General features: G+C 33.0%; 1 protein-coding gene across 1 annotated transcript; it reads right to left on the reverse strand.

Annotated features, from left to right (window-relative positions):
- Positions 1–278: 278 nt before the first annotated feature.
- LOC110658534 (aspartic proteinase nepenthesin-1) lies at positions 279–1,862 on the reverse strand. The gene has a single exon (XM_021816190.2). The coding sequence runs from the start codon at positions 1,743–1,745 to the stop codon at positions 417–419; it is 1,329 nt and encodes a 442-aa protein (XP_021671882.2). The 5' UTR covers positions 1,746–1,862; the 3' UTR covers positions 279–416.
- Between the last annotated feature and the right edge of the window lie 23,404 nt (positions 1,863–25,266).

Below are 25,266 nucleotides of genomic sequence, written 5' to 3' on the forward strand. Positions count from 1 at the left end.
ATTGTTTTTATACCAGCTTGAGCTTTGGGTAATGCCAAATTAATTAAAAATTTTAATTTAATATCTGGAACCCATTTTTAATTCGGCCCAAAATATTAAAATTAAATTATTGTGTAAACAAAAGGAAATAATGGTTTACAATTTTTTTTGGCTTTTTTATGTTGTGCATACTAATCTTATAAAAAAAAGACATTTTTATAAAAAAAAAAAAAAAAATTCACTTGCAAAAACGCATCCAAAATTACACCATGCAATTAAGCAAGAAGGAAGGGGGAATATGTACGTAAAGAAAATGTTGATTTTATTTAAAAGATATACTTTTTTTTTTCGATAAATTGAAATATATATCATCTAACAAATGGTATCGAAAGCACACACAGTAAAAATAGCTAGGCTGATCACAAAAACTCACACCCTCACAACTGATCGCATTTGGTGGGAAGGAATGATAAGGTTTCCTTGTCAAGATCATGGAGAACCAATATGTTCTGCTGTTGAACATTTCCCAAAATAGACATTCCACTTGAACTCCCCATCGCCAAACAAATTACTCCCATGCTTGAATCAGCGATCATATAATTCTCCCCTGGCAATTCTAAGTCGGCTCCATCAAAATGGAGTACAAACTTAGGCACCTCTACTTCACTTGAATCTGATGGCAAGGTGAAGCAAAGTTCAAGCCCAGTAGCACCTGAGTTGTCCACTGACAATCCCATCTGAGAGGTGAACTCTTTTTTCACCAAATCAAAAGCGCTTTCTTCTAGATAGGTTATTGTAGTGCCAGAGTCTATGATTACACCACCACTACCATCTTCTTGAAGTTGAAAAGTTGATTTCTTGATAGGCGTGCGATTGCCACCAACCGTTATTCCTTCAAGAGAAAGATAATAAAAAGATGGCTGCAATGGATTTTGGATTAAAGGGGTGCTTTTGATTGCATTAGAATTGCCATTCACGCTTGCTAGAGATCCCATCAAAAGTGTACTAGTTTTTGTGTCATCAATCGACGTTAAGCAATAAGAGAATTTGGCTTCTTTAAGCTGAGAAACTAGTGACAAGGGTCCGCGCCCCAGCCCAACTAGGCCTGAACCTTGGGTAAACCCATCTCCCTCGTTGTCTTCTCCACAGCCGAAACCAACATTAGGAACAGAAACATTGCCAAACGTGAAGGTTTCGGTTGCCAGAATCCCTTGCGTGGAAGAATAATCACCATAGGCATAAAGGTACTCGCAGCCATCGCTGCATGAGGACTGAGGGAGTGCTTTGCATAGTTGACTAGAGCATGATAATTTGGAGAAGGAAGATGACTTTTTGGGATCGAAAATGGGGCTAGGTTGATTATAACACTGAGTGCAAGGCTTACACTGTGTCCATATCAAATCACTACCTGTATCCATGATTGCAGAGTAGGTTTCCGCTGGCGTGCCAATCGCTAACTTCATCAAGAATTCACCATTCCCTGGAAGAACTGGTGCGTCAATTTCTGAATTCGAACTAGCTGTCAGGACCATTGCGTTGAGCCTTTGCAACCTGTGACTTGCACGCTTAATCCCGTGTTGGATACGTTCAAATTTGGTTAAGTTTTTATCAGAATCGACATGTTTGAGCATAACACGGAATCCATTTTTCACCTCTGGTGGGTGGTCTAAAACTCGCCTAGAAGTAGAAAATGCAGGAGAAGCAAACAATGAGGATATTACTAATGCTACTATTATGGCCCAAGACAAAGGGAACATAGAAGCCATGAGGGTAACAGAGAAAACGTACAGTGAGTTTAAAAAGAGGACATGAAGAAGATATGAAATCTGCAAAAAAAATGTAGGGGATATTTGAGGAAAAGGAGAGAGTAGCTAGGAAAGATTAGATTGAGGAGAGTGAAAAGGGTTTGAAGTGGAAATTAAGAAATTCCAACATGACTGGATGTTGAGATATCATCGCACTTGAGCAAACTATTGGCCGAGCCTCGCGTGGTAGTTGGGAAAATTGAAATAGAGAAAATATATATATATATATATATATATATATATATATAATATATCTGTGTGTGTGTCTAAACATTTAGCGAATTCAATATTATAGTTATTATTTTTTGTTATAGTCCAACTTTTATAATGTGTTGCAATTGTAATTAGTTAAATTAAATTATAGAAAATTAATAATAAATTAAAATATAATTTCTGTAATTTTATTTAATTAATAAAATAATCCCATTAACTTAATATTTAAAAATAAAATATATTTTATATTTAGATAATAAATAAAATATTTATTTTTTTATAAACTTCAAAAATTATGATAAATTAATTAAGTTTTTATTTACATATGTTTCATTTGTTTCGTTTATAATAACTAAATAAATAAATAGTCATTTAATGGATTATTTATACATCCAAATGCTATAGGATCATGTGAATGCTAATTTTTTTTTAATACGAAAAGATTATATTAATTACATAATGGAAATAATTTACTTTTTATAGCGTCTAACATAATTGAAAATTAAAATTTCAACATAGCATTTGATTTTCTTTTATTTGGAGGTGTTTGAATATGTCATAAGCTACTTGTGTGCATTTTTTTTTGTTAAAAATTTTTAGCACTTTTTTTTTAGTAGGGAGGAGTTAATCTCAAGTATGTATATGTTAATAAAGACATATATAATGGCGCAGCCAAAAGTGTAAGGATAGTGGGAGGGAACCTAAAAGAGTTTCCCATAGCAGTGGACTTATTAGTGATCAGTATTGAGTCTATACCTATTTATCTTAATTATGGATGAACTAACCAATCATATATATTAAAGAAGATGTCCCATATTTGTAGATGATATTGTCTTAGTGAATAATCAAAATTTGGAGTTTTGGAGAAAGACTTATGAAAGCAAGAGTTTTAAGGTAAATAAAAGTAAAATGGAATATATGTGGTGCAAGTTTAGCTCCAGTAGAAGGAATGAAGGTAAGGTTTGTTGGGATACAATTTTAGTGCTGGATGCAATCAATTCAAATATCTAAATTTTATCATATAGAAGAATGGAGTTTTTAGATAAATCCCTATAGGATGGATAAAATGAAGGAGCGTGACAGGTGTATTATGCAACTGTAAGGTCCCTAATCAACTCAAAGGTTAGTTCTATTGGATTATCGTTAAACTTGCTATGTTGTATGGGAGTAAATGTTGGATATCTAAAGTACAACATATCCACTAGATGAGCTTGGGATGAATACAGATATCAAGATGGGTGTTTGATTAGATGATAATTGAAAATATTAGGAATGACCACACATGTTTTTTTTTTCCCCCAATACACAGTCCCTCCAATCATTTTAGGCTTTAGCATAAATTTCATTTAGTCATTATATTATGAAAAAAAAAAACAATCGTATAGTTGCTCTATTTTTTAAATGAATGACCACACTCGTTAAAGAATGCATGTAGCACATATTGGAGATAAAATAAAAGAGGATCGATTAAGATGGTTTGGTCATGTCTAATATAGAGAATAAAATGCCCTAGTACAAAAATGTAATAAGTTAGTAGCTGAAGGAGTGAAAAGAGGAATGGGAGAAACCTAAGATGACATGGAGGGAATAGTATCAAAGAATTTATAAGTTTTAGAATTAGAAAAATAACTATTTAGTTCCTCTATTTCAATGAAACTATTTGGTCTTTTTATTTTAAAAATTATATTAGTTAGTCTCTGTACTTTTATTTCATTTACTATTTAGTCCCTCCAATCATTTTAGATTTTAGTGTAAATTTCATATAGTCCCTGTATTTTGAAAATCACAACTATATAATTTCTCTATTTTCTAAACATGAAATATTTAGTTCATATAAAGCTAATTTCTTTTCCTTTAAATACATTGGCTAATTGAAAATTTGATTCAAACTAGATGAAGAGACTAAGGAGTGATCGGAATAAAAATATAAGGACTAACTAGTATATTTTTTTAAAATAAAAGAACTAAGTAGTTCCATTACAATAGAAAAAATAGAGATTTTTCTTTAAATATTTGTGGGGACATGATATGTAACTAAAGACTAATGGTAAAATATGATTAGTACAATCCACCCAACTAGTTTAAGATAAAAATTTAATCGTTGTATGAATAAGAATCAAATTATGTTGTTAGTTGCTTTTAGGTTTGTAAACTAAATAATGTATAATAAATGAATCTTGTTGCGTACAATTTTTTTTTTTCCCTAATGATGGTAGTATAGTGATTTCTTGCATTTGCTTCAATCTATTTTACATACACACGCACCAATTGGTAAAGAAGACAAGAATTGTGTTAGCGGTTGGTGGACTAACTTGCTCATTAATTAGGTATCGATGCAACTGAGTTGGTTGAACAGTCCAATTATGGTTAGGTGTGTACCACAGGCGCGCTTTCATTCGTTTTTTTAATATTTTTTACTTTTTTATTTTTTTCCATTTCCTTATTTCTCCTTTTAGGTTGGATTAGGAAGAATATGTTTTATATGAATAGATATCGAATATTTCATCAATTAATTAACGATTTACTGAATTTGACCTTAACATTTGTCACGGAAGTCAAAGAAACATGTAGATATATTAAATTATGAGAGCTAAAGTTATTATGGAAATTATTTTTAATTATAAACCATAATTAAGTTACATATAATTTTAATTTTGGCATTGTTTATAATTTGAAAAATACTATAGAAGGCACCCGTTATTTAGGGTAGAATTTTGTGCATTTTACTAGGGCTTCACTTTTTTGAAAAAATATTTTTCATATTTTTTAATATTAGAGGTATTTAGGAAATATATCAATGTAAAATATTTTCTTAGTCAAAGAAAAAATTAAGCTATTTTTAACAAACATTACTTTCACTTTTCAAAAGAGAAAATCATTTAAGTTTATTACAATGTGAAAACACTAGTATATTTACACCAACAGACTCATTGGACCTAACTTCTAGAATTGGTTCAGGAATCTCCAGGTTGCCTTGAATTTTGAGTGTACAGGATACGTATTGCAGTTGAAAGTTCTTGCTCCCTTAGGATACATATTGTCTTGAATTCTGAGCGCATAGGATACATATAGCTTGTGAAGAGGAACATGAAACATTGAGAAAGTCAAAGGATGATGACGTGCAAGCAAGATGCTACATGCTTGCTTCTATGACCAACAACTTATATAAGTAGCATGAGAAAATGCATTGAGCTTCTAAAATCTTGGATCATCTATAAGAGTTATATGATGAACATAGTAGGAATGCTCGATATCAGATATCAAAGCAGCTATTCAGGATGAAGATGACAAAAGGTATGGATGTTGGAGCTCTAAGGTGCAGAAGCGCATGGTTGAACAATAAGGCAATTTTAAATTTTAACATTCTACGTTTCACGGATCTCATGCAAAAATATTAATTCTATTGTTAACAATTAGGTAACAACTTTTATAACTCCATAATGGTTTTTAAGCCTATTATAATAACCCGACTATGAGCCATTACTGGTGCTAGAGAACGAGTCAATATAAAGCTATTGGAATGTCACACCTTACGCCTTCGTAAGGTGTAACATGATCCTGTAGTACACCTAATGAATTACCGTACTTCGCCTACTAGTAACCTATTAAATACACTACAAGGGATTTTAAACAATTTCTTACTTCTTTTTAAAGTGGTGAACACTTTTGACAGGTGTAAAAACTTTTAATCGAAGTAAAATCACACATTAGGTCTGAAATAGCCACAACTTTTATAAAAATTTTGGCGGAGTGCCGTTTGTATTTTAAGCAAAAAAGTTCTTCAAAAACCTGTAAAAAACACTTCCAATATATTTGTTTCAGTCCCAACTCCAATAGGCTCAACAAAAATCAAATTTCTCAAATATAAGTCAAACTCAATTCAACATCCCTTTCAGTAGTTTCAAAAATAGAATGCAAAATGACTAAGTATTTCAAAGCTGAGATAAGAAAATTATAGTACAACATTTTTATAGGCCAAAATAATTTACAAATTTATTTTACAACTGCTCAAGATCAAGTACAATATATAAATACAGTTCACATACATTACAATAATATTTACAAGGAAGTGGTATACTCAATATACCCAGCAAAATCCCAAAGCGAAGTTACAAACAGCCTACTCTGCTGCTTTATCTATCTGTCTAACTGCGACAACAATGAAAAAGCTATCGCTGAGTAAAATTTACTCAGTGGTGCACAATAACAATTTAAAATGCAGTATATAAAACTTTTATTGACAATTTACAATTCAAATAATTCACAATTTTATGTCACAATTTTCAAAGCTCATATAACACAAATTTAATCAAACAATTGAATAACACAGTGTTGCCAATCAATAACACAACTTAGGTCATGACACAAACTTTTCCGAAAATGCCGTGTTGTACACCACGAGAAGACAAACTCACCCCACTAATCAAAATCAATGAGAGAGGTGGCTAATTAGTACTCATTCAAACTCACCTCAGACTGGCAAGCCAGAGAGGGAGGAAAATAATCAAATATCAAACTCAAACCCACAAGTGAAGGAGAAACATAGTAAGGGACTGCCATGCCAAGTGTGAATAAAAAACAATTTCAAATCACAATATTTAAATATTTCATACAAACCACAAATCACATTTTATCTCAAAATTTTCATTTGCAAAGTAGGTAACACAATAATTTCCAAATAAAATTCCCAAAGCCAAAACAATAAAAAATTATTCATAACTCGTTTATCCAAATAAATTTTTTAGTAAAAGCAGTGAATATAAAAAGTATTGTGCACAGACCTGATCTGAGTTGCCTCTAGGCCTTGACTCAATGTTTCTTATGCTTCTCAATATCCTTTTCAACTGAAACACACAATTTAAAGTGTTTCAGTACTCAGTTAACTTATTTCTAACAATAAGATCCAACATCTAAATTTTCTTGGTACTATTCCCTTCAATTCATTTCATTAGTCAACCTACAATATTGACCATTAGTACACACTAGATGAATTAATTTTAATGTTTCCAATTGTCACATTTTATAGTCTCTAAGTGTTGGTATATGTTACCAATTTCATTTTAAAGCTTATTGCATTTTATTGCCATTTTTCAGATTTCATGGCCAACGTTTACGGTCTATTGGATCAAGCTACAGTGTAAATTTAACAGATTTCTCTTCATTAAATTGTTTCTCATTGTGTCTTCTTTAATTTCCTTTTTAAATCACTCCATTTGGAGTTGTTTAGCTCAAGTTATGGTCAATTAACCATAACTAGGTCAAATGTAAGTTTTAGTTTCCTTTTTAGACATTTTTGGTTCTGAATTTACTAATTTATTTGGACTATTTGTAATCACATTGAGGTTTAGCATTCTTCATAAGTATTGTTGCCCTATGTCTTAGGGATAACCAAAAATTTTGCTTACCATTTTTCAAGTCTTATAGAATTCTTTATAGACAAATTGTTAACTTGGACTCAAAGGTCCTATATTGGCATGGTCCTCAATTAGGTCAATGGCTTTGAACTTAAATTCTAGCCTTATACATTTATAATTTGAGGAAGTAGTCTAAAACAATATTTTAGGTCTTTTTCTTAGCTTTCTAGATTGATATGGCTCATTTAAATTGGACACTTCTGGTGGAAGATATGCTTATTTGAATTTTCTAGATTTTATGGTCAAATGTGCTAATTCCATATTTAGTATGCCAAATTAATCAAGTTAATTGACCTAGTTCCCTTGATTTTTGGGTTTTGGTCAAATTACCAATATTGTAGATCTATGTCTTATTGAAATTTTGGGACTAATTTCATGTCATTTGGAGTTCTATGGACCAAGTTATGGTCATTTTACTAATACTGGTCAAGTTGCGCTTATATTGCAAAGTTTAGGTCATTTTTAGGTCAAAGTCAATTCGGCCAGTTTTTGTAACCCAACTTGTGCAAGCATTTTGACTTGGTTCTGGTCATTTCTGGGCTTTGGTGTCTTCCTAAGAGTTGTAGCTCTATGTCTAAGCGTTCCATGGTATAAAATTCAAGTCATTTGGACTTGTTTTGAGTGAGTTATGGCCAAAATACTGACTGCTGTTCAAATGGTCAATTTTCAAGTTTGCAAAGTCACCAATTCGGATTTGGTCAATCTTCATGTCACTTTCCAGACAGAATTTAGGTAGACTTCCAACATAAAAGTTGGCACATTTTGTGGTTAGTTTCACCTCCAATTGGCCTCATACCAATTGGAGTCACACAAGTCCATTTATAGCCTAAAACACATACTGCCCTTTTACATGTCTCTCAAACACCAATCCACATACACACTAACCTTGTTATAAGTCCACTTCTCTACCAAATTCTGAATTGGTACTAAATCATAACCACTCAACACATCACATTTAGGTCAACTTGGGCAGAATATAACAATTCACAATACATTAATTACAACTCAGAATTTTAAAGTTCAATTTTAATAATACCTACACATGAATACCTCCCATTAACACATCTAATTTCCTACCAATATTTACATATACATTCTGCCATCCTTGGTACCATAATTCACTAAACTATTTCAAGAATTTAAACACTCTACCATGCATCACAAGGCTGCCCAATTTACACATATACTTCAATCTCCTATACTGACTTCCTAACCTCACTTCTAATGCACAATTCACACATACACATGGTAATCAAGCTCTTATACATTTAAGAACTTTAATTAGCCTCATTACTCATTAAATACAAGTGAAAATACATCAAGTTTCTTCAACAATCATGGCTTCCAAAATGGAACATCCCATAACTCAACCATTTCTTCAAATTTCTTCACCCAAAATACTACCCACAACCTCAACACAAGTTTTAATTAAGCAAGGGAAGAAAATGGACACTTACCTCTTGTTGGAGCTTGCTAAAACTTCTTCAAATCTTTCTCTTTCAGCTGCAAATATCCTTCCCCAAGTGTGGTGATCAACTTTAGTGAAGAAAGCAAGTGGAAAGGAGGTGAAATGCATGATTGCATGGTGATTTTAAAGCTTCGGCCATGGGAGGGTCTCTTTGGGAGGTTTTGGCTGGTTCAATGGCTTAAGGTTGAAGATGAATTCTACTGTCCTAAGTGTCTCTTATAGGTGGCCAAATCTGTAGTAGTGGAGCACTAAAATTGTTTTTAATGTTTATTTATTCAAGCTTTCATAAATTACATTTTATGCACCAAACTTCCATCATTTATTTTATGTACCACATTTTTAATTTTCATGACATTTTCAAAGTGTACTATCACTCATTTTTAATGGACATTGAGGTCAAAAGGAAACTCTAGGTGTCAATTGACCAAAATGCCCCTATTCGGTTTGCATTCCCAATTTTTCGGTAACACCGATTTTTGTTTGTTTCTTGATTTTTCGTTTTTCTTTGTACTAATTTATTAATTTTTCTTTGACATTTTTAATATCATTTATACCTCAATAGATGTTTAATTAGGTCCCAAAAATATTTTCCAGGGTTCCCCGCGGTCCAAGGCTAGTCAACAGTCCTCGCCGTAACTTCCCGGTGCGGTCACCCATCGCTATGGTTTTTGGCTCGTTTAACTTAATCACATTTCATTGCTCTTATTTTTCCTTTATTTTTCTTGTATTTTTTTCTATTGTATTTCATTATTTTATGTCTCTTCACTAAAATTTAAGTATAATTCCAAGCATCCTAGCTGTCCGGACAGACACTGGTCACCGGAATAGTAGAACACACTACCAAATATAGGGGTGTTACAATTATCCCTCCCTTAAAATAAATTTCGTCTTGAAATTTTACCTGATTTTAGTCTCTGAACAACTGTGGGTGCTGCCTCCTCATATTCTCCTCTCGTTCCTAAGTAACTTCCAGGCCTGAATGATGGTCCATAACACCTTAACCAAATGTATACATTTATTTCTCAGCTGCTTCACCTCATGTACTAAGATCTTTATGAGTTTCCCCATCATACATTGAATTTAAATTCATTTCACCTTTTTACAGGTAAGCAATTTTGTGTGCTAATAAATCCACTCTTTCTAGGACTTGTGTGGTTCTATGGAGTGAGAACTTAGTTTTTCTCTTTTCTATACAATCATATAATCTTCGTTCCTTTAAGTTTGTGTTAGACTTTTAACAGTCTAATACAATATTTAATTTGTTCATATAACACTAATGTTCTCTTAGTATCGTTCTGTCTAATATTTCAATTCATGTTTCCTTATCGAATGACCATTGTGGTCATGTTAGAATTATTTATATATTCATTGGTCCTCTGACCATTCTAGTCAACAATCTTACTCATATTCGTAACATTTCTTATTTCATTTAAATGAACTATTCAAATTTTCACTTCCACAACTCATTTATCTACTAATATTCTATAACTTACTTCCTTTTGTACTGAACTATAACCTTTCGATATTCTAACTTTTGAGTTTTAAATCCCTAAGTGGGATTTCCAAACTCATTGCCAACAATAAAAATCTATCCTGGCATAACTATACCAAAACAGATGTCGTTAGCAACTATTCTCATCTTGGTGTACTATCTAGTAATACGTAGCTCTACACAATAATCTCAAGTCAGTACTGTAATCTGCAGCTTACAGTGCAAACATCAAGAACATTGCATAGTTACTACGATACATTCTAATAGATCAAATTTTCCTATATCTTATCCTTCTTGAGTTCACTTATATCCTAAACTTTTTCTGATTACAATATCCATTAATAATTACTAACTGTAACATCTTTACCCTTGTCTAGGGCAAGTCTATTACTACAACTTACTTTTAGGTCCTCTTGCCTTACATTAAGTAGGCTTGCTAATTAGCTTTATAATTTATGGTGTGTTAGAAAATACTTTTAGCTGAAAATTCTTTCAAAATTAATATCAATCATACTTATTATCGTAGCTTTTATCCTAAAGGACTAATCACTAATGCATCAAAATTTATTCCCCTGTAAAGGAATAGCAACAGAACATATAATTGTAATACTAACATGCAAATAAGTAGTGCTGAGATCAAAGAATAACTAAATGTTTTTTTTTTCCAAAATTAAGAACTTACCAGCAGCTACATTCGAAGCTTCTGCTCTTTCTCCTTGATGCATAATGGACGCTCTGACTAGTGCGTTATTATATTCGGGTTGATTCACTGTGTTATGGTTATGAGAAGTATCAACTCTATTTTTATCTTGATCTCTACTGACTGTCTGTGAACTTCGGAGAGCAGATCGACATGCTCTAGTACAATCTCTAGCAAAATGTCTATGTTCACCACAATTGTAGCAGGCTCCAGTGGCTTTATGACAAATACCCCCATGTAGTTTGCCATAAGAGTTGCAGATGCGAGGAGGATATGAACTTCTAGTTGTTCGATGACTAGACCTTGGTGGCCTCTGCCCGGAAGATCTGCCTCTATCAGATCCATAACCACTAGGCTCTCCAGTGTTCTTCCTTTTTGTCACACCCTATGCCTCCGTAAGATGTAACATGATCTCGTAGTATACCTAATGAATTACCAAACTTCGTCTACTGATAACTTATTAAATACACTACAAGGGATTTTAAACCTTTTTCTTATTTTTTTTACAGTGATGAGCACTTTTGACATGTGTTAAAATTTTTTTTATCGAAGTTAAATCACATATTAGGTCTGAAATAGCCATAAATTTTATAAAAATTTTGGCAGAGCATCATCTGTATTTGGAGCAAAACAGTTCTTCAAAAACCTATAGAAAACACTTTTAATATATTTGTTTCAGTCCCAAACTCCAATATGGCTCAACACAAATAAATTTTCTCAAACATAAGTCAAACTCAATTCAACATCACTTTCAGTAGTTTCAAAAATAGAATGCAAAATGACTAAGTATTTCAAAGCTGAGATAAGAAAATTATAGTACAATATTTTTACAGGCCAAAATAATTTATAACCTTAGTTTACAACTGCTCAAGACCAAGTACAATTATACATACAGTGCACATACATTACAATAATAATTACAAGGAAGTGTTATACTCAATATACCCGGCAAAATTCCAAAAGCATAGCACAAACAGCCTACCCCGCTGCTTTATCTGTCTATCTACCTGCGACAGCAATGAAAAAGCTATCGCTGAGTAAAATTTACTCAGTGGTGCACAATAACAATTTAAAATGCGGTATATAAAACATTTATTGACAATTTATAATACAAATAATTCACAATTTCCTGTCACAATTTAAAGCTCATATAACAAAAATTTGATCAAATAATTGAATAACACAGTGTTGCCAATCAATAACACAACTTAGGTCATGATACAAACTTTTCCGAACATGCCGTTTTGTACACCACGACAAGGCATACTCACCCCACTAATCGAAATCAATGAGGGAGGTGGCTAGTTAGCTAATGAGAACTCATCCACACTCACCTCAGACTGGCAAGTCAAAGAGGGAGGAATATAGTCATACTCAACCCATAAATAGAGGAGGAATATAGTGTACCTATCAGAGCACTTGCAGGCGTTACGTATCGCCGTCCCTGCAAGCTCCTGAGTTCACGCGTGAGAGTTCTCAGGAATCGTAGGCGTTAGGTATCGCCATCCCTACTTTTCCCTGATACCACTAAACACAATTTATCTCAAAATTTCCATTTACAAAGTAGGCAATACAATAATTCTCAAATAAAATTCTCAAAACCAAAACAATAAAAAATTATTCATAACTCATTTCTCCAAATAAAGTTTCTATTAAAGTAGTGAATATAAAAAGTATTGTGCACAAACCTGGTTTGAGTAGCCTCTAAGCCTTGACTCAATGTTCCGTATGCTTTTCAATATCCTTTTCAACTGAAACACATAATGTAAAGTGTTTCAGTATTCAGTTAAATTATTTCTAATAATAAGGTTTAATAATTAAATTTTATTAAAATTATTCCTTTTCTTAGTCAACCTATAATGTTGACCCTTGATTCACTCTAAGTGAATTAGGTTTAATGCTACCAATATGTCACATTTTATAGTCCTTTAGTATTGATATATGTTACCAAATTCATTTTCAAGTGTATTGCACTTTATTGCAATTTACCAGATTTCGGTATGCTATTTTGACCTAGCTGGATGACCTAGTTCCCTCAGTTTTTGGTTTCTGGTCAGATTTAGAAACTTGTAGGTCTATGTCTTATTGCACTCAAGGCAAAATTTCAGGTCATTCTGAGTTGTATAGACCAAGATATGGTCAATTTATTGAAACTGGATAGATTGCACCTTTAGTGCAAAATTTGATTAATTTTAGGTCACTTTTAGTTCTAGCAGTTTTGGTACCCGAACTTGTGTAAGCTATTTGACTTAGTTCTAGTTATTTTTGGGTTTTGGTGTCTTCATAAGAATTGCAGCTCTATGTCTAAGCTATCCATGGTAAAAATTTCAGGTCAATTGGACCTGTTTTGAGTGAGTTATGGTTATCCTAATGATTACTATTTATATGGTCAAAAATCTGGGCCTGCAAGGTTGCCATTCCAGATTTGGTCATTTTTAAGGTCATTTTCTAGGTAGAATTTTGACAATATTTCCACATGAAAGTTGGCCTATTTGGTGTCTAGTTTCACCTCCCATTGGTCTCATACTAATTGGGTTCACAGTTTTGCACTTATGACCTAATTTAGGTGCTGCCAACATACACAACCTGCACAAGACAATTACACTTCCAATTTGACATTCCTCCTCCTCCTCATGACTTCATTATTTATTCATAGCACTTCTACAAATTCTAAACACAATTTCAGCAAGCATATTGGGCAGAACACTCAAGTGCTCAATGCACACAATTCACCATTAAAGTCCAACATTCACATCCACCCAAATTCAATGTACATCAACACTTATTTTATACATACACTTCCCTGACAATTATACAAACTGCCCACAATTCAACACCATCATATTTCATTAATAAACTTCATATTCACACACACAAATTCATGATATTATAGGCTGCTAAACATGGCAGTTTGCCAAAGCATCAAGGTCCCATTTCAAACCCTTAATTCAAGCACTAACATGCACATACTTGGACATTAACCTACTACCACTTCTATTTGAGTTAATCAACCTTAATTCCCATCAAATACATATAAGAATAAGTCACTAACCATGCATTTTCATGGCTGCCAAAACTAAGGTTCACCAATACTCGTCATTTTCTCAATTTTTCTTAGCAATTTAACTTACCCAAAGCTCAACACAAGGATTAGTGAAGGTAAATGGAAAGATTAAGCACTAACCTCAACTTTAGCTTCACAAATCCATGGAATTTCCTCTCTTTTTTGCTGCCCACATACTGCCCATGGTGTGAAGACCACTTTTAATGAAGGGAGTTTGAAGAAATATGGCTTGAATCATGGTAGATTTGAGCTTATGCATGAATGGCCATGGAGGAAGCTTGGAAGAACATTTGGCCATGGAAGAACTTGAGAAAGCAATATGGCAAAGTGAAAAAAATAAGGATGAAAGCGAATTTTTATGCTATCCACTTGGTTTTGTATGTCCACTAATTCCATTTAGTGGAGCACTAACCATAAATTAATGATTTAATTAGTTAAAGTTCCATAATTTGCACATTTGCCTCATTTATTTCACTATTTAAATAATGTACCACATTTTTATTTTTCATGATATTTTTAAAGTGTAATATCACTTATTTTTAATCAACATTGAGGTCAAAAGTCAACTCTAAGTGTCAAATGACTAAAACGTCCCCTTTCGGATTGTATTTTGGATTTTTCGGTACTACCGATTTACTCCTTGTACCGCCGATTTCTTTAATTTTCTTTTTTTTTTATTTGTACTGACTTACTAATTTTTCTTTGACATTTCCAATGTCAATTACACCTCAGTAGACCTTTAATTAGTTCCCGAAAATATTTCCCTGAGTTCTTCGTGGTCCAGGGCTAGTCAACGGTCTTCACCGTAACTTCCCGATGCGGTCACCCATCGCTACGGGTTCGGCTCGCTTAACTTAATCACATCTTATCTTTTTTATTTTTCCTTAATTTTTCTCATCACATATTTCATTATTTTATGCTTCCTCACAATCAATTAAGTGTAGTTCTAGATATTCCGACTTTCTGGGGTAGGCATTAGCTGTCGGAACAGTAGGACGTACAAACTATGAATGAATGGCCATGGAGGAAGCTTGGAAGAACATTTGGCCATGGAAGAACTTGAGAAAGCAATATGGCAAAGTGAAAAAAATGAGGAAGAAAGTGAATTTGCATGCTGTCCACTTGGTTTTATATGTCCACTATGTAACACCCCTATTTGTATAGCATGGTGTATTTCATTATTCCGGTGACCGGTGTCGGTCCGGACAATTAAAGGGATTAGAACCACACTTAAGACAAATAGATAAGCCCTAAACACAAATAATTAGTAATTGTCAATTAGTTAAGTATAAATAAGAAAAACAGAACATAAGAAGTTAAACGAGCTGAGAGTCACAATGATGGGTGACCTTCTCAGGAACGACTGCTAAGTCAATTTAAACTCAAATTTCGAATCGTAAAATGTGACGCTGCAGTCCTTAGGACCATTACGAACACAGTGGAAAAGAGAAAATCACGAAAAAGAATTGTTAATCTGGTCAAATAATTAGGTCAGGGACCCGAAAGAAATATTGAATTATTTGCAAACCGGGTTGAACCGACGAGGGACAATTTGGTCAATTGACCCCGAGAGCTGACTCCTGACCTAACTGTCAAATAAAATCGGAGAAAAGAAAATTTCAGAATCAGGAATTAAATTAAAGAACAAATGGAAAAATAAGTAGAAAAAAAAGAAGAAAATGAAAAAGTGAAAAGAGATTACATCATGTATGACATCATGCATGATGCCATAAATACTATAATTAATAAATTTAATTAATTTATTTTATGGTCTCCTCAAGACATAAAAGAAAAAGAAAAAAAAATATAGAAAACACTTATTTCCATTCCTTGCCATTTTTCTCTCTCCCAAGCTCTCCTCTCCCTTTCTTTTTATTTTTTTACCATTAAAGCTTATATTTAAGCTTTTAAAACCCTAAATTACACCATAAATTTCCTAGTTCCTCATGTTAAACCTTGTCTTTGAGTCTTGAAAAGAAGATTGGAGCAAGAAAGAAAAGGAAAAATTGAAGAAATAAAGACTTGGAAAATCCAACAAAAAGGTTAGTGATGAATTTTCCAATTTCCTCTTTATATTCATGCTTAGGCAATTAAACTAAGTTAGAAAGTGTTGAAAATTGAAACAAATGGACAAGGTAAGGAACCATAGAAATTTGGTCAGCTATTAGTGATTAGGGTTTGGTGTGCTTTGACCTAATTGAATATGAATTCTAAGATTAGTGAAGTTATATGTATGTTTAGAGTATTGAAATTGCATGAATTGAAACAATTGTGTAATTAGGGTTTTGGACACCTAGGGTTTAGAGGCAAAAATTTGAAGAAATGGTGAAATGATGTATTTGATCTATTTTGAAGTGAGAAATGGTCATTTGTGACCAAATGAAGTGTGTTGGAAGTGTTGGAGTTGAGGTTAAATTCGGATTCAATGTGGTCATGCTGTTGGCAGCAGGACTAAGGTCCCTTTGAGGGACCAAAACTAAAAATTTACAAGTCCAATTGGTATGAGACCAATTGGGAATGAAAATAGACATAAAATGACACATTTTTCATTTGGGAAGCATGCCTAAAAAGTAACTAAAACCTAGTGAACAAATTGACCAAATCCGGAAATTCTCAGTCTGCCCTGTACAAACTGACCAAATGAACAGTGTTTGTTCATTTGGCCACAACTTGATCTAGACAGGTCTAAATGATCTGAAATTTTACCAGTGGACAGATGAGATATAGACCTAAAACTTTCATGAAGAATACAAACCCAAATTATGCCATTAACCAAGTCATTTGGCCACCCAAAATTGGTGGCCTAAAACTGCCAAAACCAGAATTTGCCCAGAAAATCTAGGTTAAGTCCAATCCGGCAACCATGGTTCAAATGGCTATAACTTGAGCTAAAAAACTCCAATTGGAGTTATTCAAAAGGTAGAATAACCTTAAGACAATAGGGAACATTTTCTATGAAGAAAGTTTTGCCAAATTTTAACAGTAAAATGACCAATGGAACAGTGCAACTTAAGACACCAAAATTGAAAATTTGCAAATTTGCCTAAAAGACTTAGAATTTGAGTAAACAACCAAAACCAACAAATTTAGTGACCAAAATGTAGTATGTGGGTGAAGTTGGAATTCCCATACCTATTAAGCCTTATAAAGTCAACAAATTAACTTGAATAGTGTAGTGAATAGTAACCCTGAAATACAAAATTTAAAGAACGTCAAGTTTAGTACATTAGAGCTAGGTAAAAGTGAATTTAAATTTATTTTTAGATTTATGCTAAGTTATGGTACTGAAACACTGTGAAACTGTGTGTTTCAGTTGAAAAGAACACCGGGAAAGAACCCGAGGAATCGAGTCAAGGCCAAGAGGCTACTCGTATAAGGTTTTTGCACAACTAACTCTTTTGTTATTTCTCATTTCTAAATTGATTTGAACAAGTTTATTTTGTGACTTATGATTTTGTTGTGTTGAGAATTTTAACTTATTGAATGAAATTGTATAATTTAAATATAAATTTTCTTATGCATTTAAGGACTTATTGCATGGTTTTGAGTATTGTAAATTTTAAGTTTGATGTGTTGCCAACCTTGAGCATGAATTTATGATGATTGAATATGTTGATTATTTGTAAACACTTTGTAAATAGAAATTATTTTGAATATGATTTGAAACCACAATTGACATGGCAAAATTTGTTGTGAATTCTCATTAGCTTTTCTAGTGACATATCTCCTCCACTAGATGGGGCGAGTTCCCTCCTCTCTGGCTTGCCAGTTGGGGAAGAATTTGAATGAGTACTCATATATTCTAGCTAGTCTTTGTTCCTCCCTTTTAGCCTCGGTTATTGGCAGAGTGTGAAATGTCGTGGTGTACAACACGGCATCTATTTGAATTTTGGGTCATGGGTTCAACTGTGTGAATTGTTGGCAACGCCCTTTAAATTATGCATAGTTTGATAAATTGTGATTGAAATAAATAATTTGTCAGTGATTCAAAATATTTTCGTATTGTTTCGGGATTTAAAGGAAATGTAAATAAATAGTTACTATTTGATCAAAATGTTATTCAAATGAATAATTTGTATGAATGAAAATATTGATTTATAAATGTTTTGAATTTTGAAGAATTTAGAAATTTTAAATTTTTATTTGTTATGAATTGTCAAGCATGGCTTGTATTAAGTTTTAAATTATTAGTTTGTGCATCACTGAGTTCACCACTCAGCGATAGCTTTGTATGCTGTCGCAGATGAAAGAAAATATAAAGCAGCTGAGCAAGATTTCTGAAAAGACATAGTGAGACTATCTTCGGGTATATCATAGGTATACCCTTGTACATTAGCTTTTGATGTAATTCTGTAATTATATGTACGAAATTTACTTTGAGCAGTTGTACCAACTCTTTTGTAATATGTTTTTGGATTGTAATGAAATACAAATTATTATAAGGCTATCTTAAGATTTTATGTATTTATAAAGTTTGCACTACTAAATTTTTATTACTCCCATGAATGTAAATAATCATTTTGTTATCTTAAAGAGATATTTCAATGTTTAATTTAATTTAAACTACGTATTGAGTTGCTTGTGTTGATTTGTGAAATGAGATTGAATAATGGAGTTGTGATTGAGAAAAATATTGGGAGTGTCTTTATTTTCAGGTTTTGAAGAACTATTTTCTCAAAATACAGACGGCACTATGCCGAAATTTCTACAAAATTTGCGAAAAAATAAAATGGAACAAAAATTTTTATTAGTTTTAAAACTTCAAATAAATGATTTCAATATCTATTAGAAAATGCTTACCACTTATAAAAGTAAAAAAACTGTTTTAAAATCCCTTGTAGTATATTTAATGGGTTACCGGTAGGCAAAGTACGGTAATTCATTAGGTGTACTACGGGAGCATGTTACATCTTATGAGGAGTAGTGTGTGACACACTAATCCCACTTAGTGGAGCACTAACCATAAATTAATGATTTAATTAGTTAAAGTTCCCTAATTTGCACATTTGCCTCATTTCTTTCACTATTTAAATAATGTACCACATTTTTATTTTTTATGACATTTTCAAAGTGTAATATCACTTATTTTTAATGGACATTGAGGTCAAAAGTCAACTCTAGGTGTCAAATGACTAAAATGCCCCTCTTCGGATTGTATTTTGGATTTTTCGGTACTACCGATTTACTCCTTGTACCGCCGATTTCTTTAATTTTTGTTTTTTTTTATTTGTACTGACTTACTAATTTTTCTTTGACATTTTCAATGTCAATTACACCTTAGTAGACCTTTAATTAGGTCCCAAAAATATTTCCCCAAGTTTCCCGCGGTCCAGGGCTAGTCAACGGTCCTCGCCGTAACTTCTCGATGCGGTCACCCATCGCTACGGGTTCGGCTCGCTTAACTTAATCACATCTTATCTCTTTTATTTTTTCTTAATTTTTCTCATCACATATTTCATTATTTTATGCTTCCTCACTGTCAATTAAGTGTAGTTCCAGATATTCCAACTTTCCGAGGTGGGCATTAGCTGTCGAAACAGTAGGACGTACAAACTACGAAAATGAGGATGTTACACTTTTTCCTAATTTACTATTTGAGCTTTGACTCATAGGTCTCTCCCTCTTCTTTATTTCACGTTGCCCTTTTAGGGGTTGGGTCGGTGCTTGGACTTCGGCTGACAAATTATCAGCCATTTGTTGAAAGAAAGTGGCCATTTGTAGGGCCATTTGTGTAGTAATTTGTACCGATGAAACTGGTACAGTCGGTCCTTTGACATTGTACGGAGTTGGAGCCTCACCTTGTGCTTCCACCATCACAGACTGTTCTACTGTCTCATTCTTCTCTTCCATATCTTTTCACAGGATTTTCTATTTCCTGTACAACCACCACAAAGAGATTTCTCTCCATTAGTTCAGATTTATGATGTAAATGTACTGTATGTATCAAACCATGACATTGAGCAGTTATACTATGAAGGAAAAATATTCAAATTACAGGTCAAAATAGAATTTAAAAACTTGCTCTGATACCACTAAACATGTCACACCCTATGCCTCCGTAAGATGTAACATGATCCCATAGTACACCTAATGAATTACCGTACTTCGCCTATCGGTAACCTATTAAATACACTACAAGGGATTTTAAATAATTTCTTACTTCTTTTTAAAGTGGTGAGCACTTTTGACAAGTGTAAAAACTTTTTAATGGAAGTTAAATCACACATTAGTTCTGAAATAGCCACAACTTTTATAAAAATTTTGACAGAGTGCCGTCTGTATTTTGAGCAAAATAGTTCTTCAAAAACCTATAGAAAACACTTCCAATATATTTATTTCAGTCCTAAACTCCAATATGGCTCAACACAAATAAATTTTCTCAAACATAAGTCAAACTCAATTCAACATCACTTTCAGTAATTTCAAAAATAGATTGCAAAATAACTAAGTATTTCAAAGCTGAGATAAGAAAATTATAGTACAACATTTTTATAGGCCAAAATAATTTACAACTTTATTTTACAACTGCTCAAGATCAAGTACAATATATATATACAGTTCACATACATTACAATAATATTTACAAGGAAGTGTTATACTCAATATACCCGGTAAAATCCCAAAGCGAAGTTACAAGCAGCCTACTCTGCTGCTTTATCTATCTGTCTACTTGCGACAGCAATGAAAAAGCTATCACTGAGTAAAATTTACTCAGTGGTGCACAACAACAATTTAAAATGTGGTATATAAAACTTTTATTGATAATTTACAATTCAAATAATTCACAATTCAAATAATTCACAATTTCATGTCACAATTTTCAAAGCTCATATAACACAAATTTGATCAAATAATTAAATAACACAGTGTTGCCAATCAATAACACAGCTTAGGTCATGATACAAACTTTTCCGAACATGCCGTGTTATACACCACGACAAGACAAACTCACCCCACTAATCGAAATCAATGAGGGAGGTGGCTAGCTAGCTAATGAGTACTCATCTAAACTCACCTCAGACTGGCAAGCCAGAGAGGGAGGAAAATAATCAAATATCAAACTCAAACCCATAAGTGGAGGAGGAACATAGTAAGGGACTGCCATGCCAAGTGTGAATCAAAAATAATTTCAAATCACAATATTTAAATATTTCATACAAACCACAAATCACATTTTATCTCAAAATTTTCATTTACAAAGTAGGCAACACAATAATTTCCAAATAAAATTCCCAAAGCCAAAACAATAAAAAATTATTCATAACTCGTTTCTCCAAATAAATTTTCTAGTAAAAGCAGTGAATATAAAAAGTATTGTGCACAGACCTGATCTGAGTCGCCTCTAGGCCTTGACTCAATGTTTCTTATGCTTCTCAATTCCTTTTCAACTGAAACACACAATTTAAAGTGTTTCAGTACTCATTAACTTATTTCTAACAATAAGATCCAATATCTAAATTTTCTTGGTACTATTCCCTTCAATTCATTTCATTAGTCAACCTACAATGTCGGCCATTAATACACACTAGGTGAATTATTTTTAATGTTTTCAATTGTCACATTTTATAGTCTCCAAGTTTTGGTGTATGTTACCAATTTCATTTTAAAGGTTATTGCATTTTATTGCCATTTTCCAGATTTTATGGCCAATGTTTACAGTCTATTGGATCAAGCTATAGTGTAAATTTAACAGATTTCTCTACATTAAATTGTTTCTCATTGTGTCTTCTTTAATTTCCTTTTTGAATGACTCCATTTGGAGTTGTATAGCTCAAGTTATGATCAATTAACCATAACTAGGTCAAATCTAAGTTTTAGTTTCCTTTTTAGACATTTTTGGTTCTGAATTTACTAATTTATTTGGACTGTTTGTAATCACATTGAGGCCTAGCATTCTTCATAAGTATTGTTGCCCTATGTCTTAGGGACAACTAGAAATTTTGCTTACCATTTTTCAAGTCTTATAGAATTCTTTATAGACAAATTGTTAACTTGGACTCAAAGGTCTTATATTGGCATGGTCCTCAATTAGGTCAATAGCTTTGAACTTAAATTCTGACCTTATACATTTATAATTTGAGGAAGTTGTCTAAAACAATGTTTTAGGTCTCTTTCTTAGCTTTCTAGATTGGTATGGCTCATTTAAATTGGACACTTCTGGTTAGAGATATGCTTATTTGAATTTTCTAGATTTTATGGTCAAATGTGCTAATTCCAGATTTAGTGTGCCAATTTAATCAAGTTAATTGACCTAGTTTTCTTAATTTTTGGGTTTTGGTCAAATTACCAATATTGTAGATCTATGTCTTATTGAAATTTTGGGTCTAATTTCATGTCATTTGGAGTTCTATGGACCAAGTTATGGTCAATTTACTAATGCTGGTCAAGTTGCACTTATATTGCAAAGTTTAGGTCATTTTTAGGTCAAAGTTAATTCGGCCAGTTTTTGTAACCCAAATTGTGCAAGCATTTTGACTTGGTTCTGGTCATTTCTGGGCTTTGGTTTCTTCATAAGAGTTGTAGCTCTATGTCTAAGTTTTCCGTGGTATAAATTTCAGGTCATTTGGACATGGTTTGAGTGAGTTATGGTCAAAATACTGATTACTATTGAAATGGTCAATTTTCAGGTTTGCAAAGTCACAAATCTGGATTTCGTCAATCTTCATGTCACTTTTCGGACAGAATTTAGGTAGGCTTCCAACATGAAATTTGGCAAATTTTGTGTTTAGTTTCACCTCCAATTGACCTCATACCAATTGGAGTCACACAAGTCTATTTATAGCCTAAAACACATACTGCCCTTTTACATGTCTCTCAAACACCAATCCACATACACATTAACCTTGTTATAAGTCCACTTCTCTACCAAATTCTGAATTGGTACTAAACTATAACCACTCAACACATCACATTTAGGTCAACTTGGGCAGAATATAACAATTCACAATACATCAATTACAACTCAGAATTTTAAAGTTCAATTTCAATAATACCTACACATGAATACCTCCCATTAACACATCTAATTTCCCACTAATATTTACATATACATTCTGCCATCCTTGGTACCATAATTCACTAAACTATTTCATGAATTTAAACATTCTACCATGCATCACAAGGCTGCCCAATTTACACATATACTTCAATCTCCCATATTGACTTCCTAACCTCACTTTTAATGCACAATTCACACATACACATGGTAATCAAGCCCTTATACCTTTAAGCACTTTAATTAACCTCATTACCCATCAAATACAAGTGAAAATACATCAAGTTTCTTCAACAATCATGGCTTCCAAAATGGAACATCCCATAACTCGACCATTTCTTCAAATTTCTTCACCCAAAATAGTCCACAACCTCAATACAAGTTTTAATTAAGCAAGAGAAGAAAATGGACACTTACCTCTTGTTGGAGCTTGCTAAAACTTCTTCAAATATTTCTCTTTCAGCTGCCAATATCCTTCCACAAGTGTGGTGATTAACTTTAGTGAAGAAAGCAAGTGGAAAGGAGGTGAAATGCATGGTTGCATGGTGATTTTAAAGCTTTGGCCATGGGAGGGCCTCTTTGGGAGGTTTTGGCTGGTTTAATGGCTTAAGGTTGAAGATGAATTCTGGTGTCCTAAGTATCTCTTATAGGTGGCCAAATCTGTAGTAGTGGAGCACTAAAATTGTTTTTAATGTTTATTTATTCAAGCTTTCATAAATTACATTTTATGCACCAAACTTCCATCATTTATTTTATGTACCACATTTTTAATTTTCATGAAATTTTCAAAGTGTACTATCACTCATTTTTAATGGACATTGAGGTCAAAAGGCAACTCTAGGTGTCAATTGACCAAAATGCCCCTATTCGATTTGTATTCCAGATTTTTCGATAACACCAATTTTTGTTTGTTTCTTGATTTTTCGTTTTTCTTTGTACTTATTTATTAGTTTTTCTTTGACATTTCTAATGTCATTTATACCTCAATAGATGTTTAATTAGGTCCCAAAAATATTTTTCTGGGTTTCCCATGGTCCAGGGCTAGTCAACGGTCCTCGCCGAAACTTCCCGGTGCAGTCACCTATCGCTATGGTTTTTAGCTCGCTTAACTTAATCACATTTCATTGCTCTTATTTTTCTTTTATTTTTTCTTGTATTTTCCTCTATTTTATTTCATTATTTTATGTCTCCTCACTAACATTTAAGTATAATTCCAAGTATCCTAGCTGTTCGGACAGACACTGGTCACTGGAACAGTAGAACACACTACCGAATATAGGGGTGTTACATGAAACCCGTAGAAAGCCTAAAAACATGTTTAACATTGTAATGATCCAATCTAGGGGTGTAACACCCCTATGTTCATTAGTTCTATACATTTCACTGTTCCGGTGACCAGTGTCGGTCCGGATAGTCAAGAGGCTTAGAACCATATTTAAGTCACCTAGAAAAGCTATAAACAAAAATTAATAAAAATTATATGAAGGAAAAATAGAAATAAGAAAAACAAAGCATAAAAGGTTAAATGAGCCAAAGCCAAATGACTTGAATTTTATACCATTGAAAAGATTAGACATAGAACTACAACTTTCATTGAGAACACCAAGCCCAGAAATGCCTCTAACCAAATGAAATTGTTGACTCGAGTTAGGATACCAAACTGACCTGCACCATTCTGCCCAGAATTTCCTAGACTGAAGCTTACCCGACCAGTTTTGGCAAGATGGTCATAACATGGTCTACAAAAACCCAAATTCAATGAAACCAGTGGCAAAATTTCTATAACACATAGATTTACAAAATTGGTCTTTTGACCAAAATCCAGAGACTAAGGGAACTAGGCCAATTTATTAGGTTAAGTTAGTATATGAATTTTGGAAATTACCTAAGTGATCATTAAACCCTAGAACACTCATTTAGCCATATCTCCCATTAGGAAGCTCTAACTTATATAAGCCATACTGATCTGGAACCCTAAGAAACAGGGCTCCAACTTTGTTTTAGACTTGGTCCTCAAATTATGAACATAAGAACCCTAAAATGGGAGTCAAAGTTTCTGACTTGATCATGAATCCTGGTAGAATAGGGTGCATGAGTCCAGGCTAGTGATTTGGCCATAATTAATTCTACAAAACT

Source organism: Hevea brasiliensis, chromosome 10 (assembly GCF_030052815.1).
Source record: "Hevea brasiliensis isolate MT/VB/25A 57/8 chromosome 10, ASM3005281v1, whole genome shotgun sequence".
Lineage (NCBI taxonomy): Eukaryota > Viridiplantae > Streptophyta > Magnoliopsida > Malpighiales > Euphorbiaceae > Hevea > Hevea brasiliensis.